This window comes from Lathyrus oleraceus, chromosome 6 (assembly GCF_024323335.1).
Source record: "Lathyrus oleraceus cultivar Zhongwan6 chromosome 6, CAAS_Psat_ZW6_1.0, whole genome shotgun sequence".
NCBI classification, from domain to species: Eukaryota; Viridiplantae; Streptophyta; class Magnoliopsida; order Fabales; family Fabaceae; genus Lathyrus; species Lathyrus oleraceus.
Window position 1 is genome coordinate 298,253,966 of NC_066584.1, and position 3,851 is coordinate 298,257,816.

Here is a 3,851-nt window from a genome sequence, read left to right on the forward strand (position 1 = left end):
GAAAGTTCAGCTATACTCAGACCATTTCCAGACACCCTGATGTCTCTGTTATTCCTGCCTTTACACGTATACATATAGATGACATGTTTAATGATTATGAGGGTCATCTGGTATCGGAAGAGGCACATGCTACCATAATTGAGAGAGATTGGAGCTACGTTGAAGGGTACATCAGATGGTTCTTCAGGATGTCACATTTGTACATGGTGCAAGCTGCTTCAGAAGACCCACATAGACCAGTTCATCAGGAGATACTAGTTGATGAGCAGACACAACTAGATCATGTTGAGGATGTTTTTCCTAGGTGTCGTCGCATAGTGGAGATTGTGCAGGCAGGCATTGACAAAGGTATCTTTCCTGATGGGTATGCTATGAGACAGATCCTATATGTCATCATGGTGAAGACAAATGAGGCATTGATGTACCGGAGACAACGCCAAAGGATAGATGAGATTGATGGCCGAGGAGGTAGAGTTGGAAGAGGAGGTAGAAGAGAGGTAATCAGACATACACAATAATGTCTTAGCATATAGTAGTAGTATTATGATTTGTATTTTATTTTGACGGTCTTGCTACTTTATTGGTCTTGATTGTATGATATTTTGATATTTATTGGTATTTTATTTATGTATGACATTTTTTGACCATCTAGAATTATGTACATAGATTTTTGTTTTTTGATCGTATGGTATTGTTTAAGTCTTCATTTGAATACAGATAAACAAAATATAACATCTGAGACGATACAGATATGTATCTCCGTAATATTCACAAAAATGCATCTCTGACCCAATTCACATGTATAATTGTTTCTGATTGTGTATGTTTTAAATTGTTACGGAAATGAATCTCCATAATATTTTAAAATTTATTCAAAATTTAATGCGTCCGAAGATATATCTTTGAAAACTAAAGACATTTAAATAATTTCATTTGATGATTAAGAAGTATTAAGGGTGCATTCTTAAAAATAGTAATTGGGGTGCAATGCATGTGAGTATTTTAATATAAATAATGATATCCTCCCTAACACATATCTGAGTCCCACCAAATAATGTAGATCCGCATAAATTTATTTTTTGTTCTCCTTATTGTAATATATGCTTGAAAACTTTGTAGAACATAATTGATAAACAAACATTTTACTCCTGATTTGTACAAGAATTCACGTGTTATGAAGTAGTATCTAACACACTTGACAAAGATTTTCAAAATGGAAAAGTACACCCAAAAAAGAGTTTTTATGCTCCATTTTGAGGTTCAAAGATCAGTTCCCCTGTATAATTAATTCCACTCTAAAAAACTGAATTGAAATGTCCACCAAAAACAAATTACCTATAACCCTTGGAGTACATTTTTTATCCTAATGTATTTTTAGCACTTTTGATGTCAAAATCAATTTCAATCCAATGTACCCAAACCTTTAAAGTTTATAAAAAAAAAACATACCAGACAATATAATACATGGCTATAGTTTTATTATAGTTATAAAAAGAAATGAGTTTAATGAAGAAGATAATAAGCTCAGTAAGGAATAACACATTGCTGCCGGAAAATGGCAAACAAGAATACATTAGCTTGACTAATATGAACAATATATGACAGTGTCCCTGAACTTTTTAGCATGACAGTCCACTATTAGTAAAATACAAGCAAACAGAAGCAATTAGATACAGTCAAATAAATGCATCACTCTTTTTTATTTAGTAATACTTTGCTACTTCAAGATAAAAAAAGACCACTACCTTCATTTCATTATAGTACCTTCTTTCTTTCACCTAGACTCAGAATTTAAACCAATAATTTAGTTCTAAAAATATCTCTCTCTCTTCAATCTTCAATTTAATTAGTAAATATATAAATATAATAAATAGTTCCTCAAGTGTATGAACAAGAATCAGTCAATTTAGTCCCTTCTATTAAGACAAAATTGGTGAAATTCATATACTTTAAGGAGTACTTATTATAGATAAGATCTAATTCTATTTCAATTTCTAAACATTAGTAAAGTGAAACATGTATTCAACAAACTGACATCATAGATAGTAAAATACAGGGTTCTTTCTCTTCATTCCTCTCAAAATCTCTATAGCACTCACTCCTCCTCTAACAAAAGGTATATCCGTGTCAGTGTCCAAAACCGACACCTTATTGTTTTTCAAATTATTACCATTCTCAATCTATCAGTGTTGGTGTAGTATTTTCGGTCTCTTGCTTCATAGCTCAAAATACTAAATTATGAAAGCATCTTCACTACAATGCCATACCAAACCCTAAAAATCACATTATCATCATCATCACAATAACAGAGACACATTAACATAAACACACAAAGACGGAAGCAAAAAGGGAATCAATTTATTCACTAGTATTCTAAATTGTATATGCACAAAACCCTAATTCACACTACATGCTCACTAATTTCAACAATGTATATAAATAAATTGCAGAACATAACAAAAATTATAAACCAATAGCAGTTTGTTAGTGAATTCAATTCAATCTACATATAAAGAATGGAATCTGAAAATCAAACAGCTGAATAAGGACCAGCACCGTCACTGAGCATCGGACCGTACGGAGATTCATAATCATCCAAACCACCTTCATCCGTCCTCCTCAACGCACCGTGCAAGCAAACCACCGCCGCCGCCGCGACAACCGCCGTCACAACGTTCCACCACACGCCGGTAACAGCGATAGCAACAAAACTAAAAACCGACAGAGCCGCGACGACGACGCGTTCGTCGAGCGAAACTAGGTTGAATAGCAGGAACGGTTCGGAGGAGTCACGGGAGAAGAAGAGGAAGTACCATCCGGAGAAGGCGATTAGGAGGAGGATGATGGCGAGGGGATGGTAGACGAGAGTGAGGAGGAGGATGAAGAGGAGAATGGAGGAGTAGTTGAAGAGGAAGCGCGTGAGATTGATGCCGATGCGCGTGGTTGTTTCTGAGAGGGAGGATGGGAGGGAGAGGGAGGAGAGGGAGAGGAATTCGGTCCATGAGTGGCGCGTGGACATGATTGAGAGTGTGGCTTCTTTGAAATTGGAGAGTGTTTCTGACATTGTGTTGTGTGAGATGAGAATGAAAGAATCGTCAGTGGTGAAGATGACGAAGTTTCCTACTCAACTCTACTCACCAGTGCTCAGTCAAACCGTAGTTATTATATCATATTAGATGGGCCAACAGGCCCAATTTTGATCCTTAATGTCATTGCCTACCAACCATTACATTTTGAACTTTGCTACATACACCTAAAATAATTTAACATTCTCACCGCGCATGGAGCGAACCAGAAGGGTATCATAACTTCGTAAAAGAAACGTGGAAATATCTGAAGTTCAAAGATGTTTAAGGATGGAGTGCATTTGTCTTAAAAGAAAAACTCAAGTTGATCAAGACTCATCTTAGAGAATAGAGTAAAAATCATATATCAAATCTAGATGGAAGGATTGAAAGAGAAAAAAAAACGAGGAGATTTAAGTTAAAAAGAGAAGCACCAACTCAATTAGTCGTATTGTCAAAGTTTAATGAAATTAGTGCGGAAAAATTGATGGAACAAAACATACAGATGCGCAGGAGATAAGAATGAGATATTCAAGTATTTTTCAGGATTGTTCGAAGATTAAAAGATGAATAGATCTCTTTTACATAATGTTAAATACAAACAAATCAGTTGTTGGACATGTGACTTCACAAACAAGAGGGATGAATTATGTGTTTTAAAAAAATTGATTTTGAAAAACTTTGAGATTTAAAATTAAAGTTTGAAAATATTTTGAAGTTAAGTAGCGGAAAAATAAAATTGCATAATGTAAAATGCATAAATTTAAAAAGTTAAGGAAAAGAGAA

The 3,851-nt window shown here is 34.7% G+C and overlaps 1 protein-coding gene across 1 annotated transcript; it reads right to left on the minus strand.

The window, feature by feature from the left end:
* Positions 1-2,338: 2,338 nt before the first annotated feature.
* On the minus strand, positions 2,339-3,171 carry LOC127094340 (PRA1 family protein D). The gene has a single exon (XM_051033183.1). It carries the CDS (start codon positions 3,062-3,064, stop codon positions 2,531-2,533), a length of 534 nt encoding a protein of 177 aa, XP_050889140.1. The 5' UTR covers positions 3,065-3,171; the 3' UTR covers positions 2,339-2,530.
* Positions 3,172-3,851: the final 680 nt, after the last annotated feature.

Excerpts from the sequence above, each read along its gene's own strand:
- LOC127094340 (XM_051033183.1), bottom strand. The coding sequence starts at position 3,064 with ATGTCAGAAACACTCTCCAATTTCAAAGAAGCCACACTCTCAATCATG.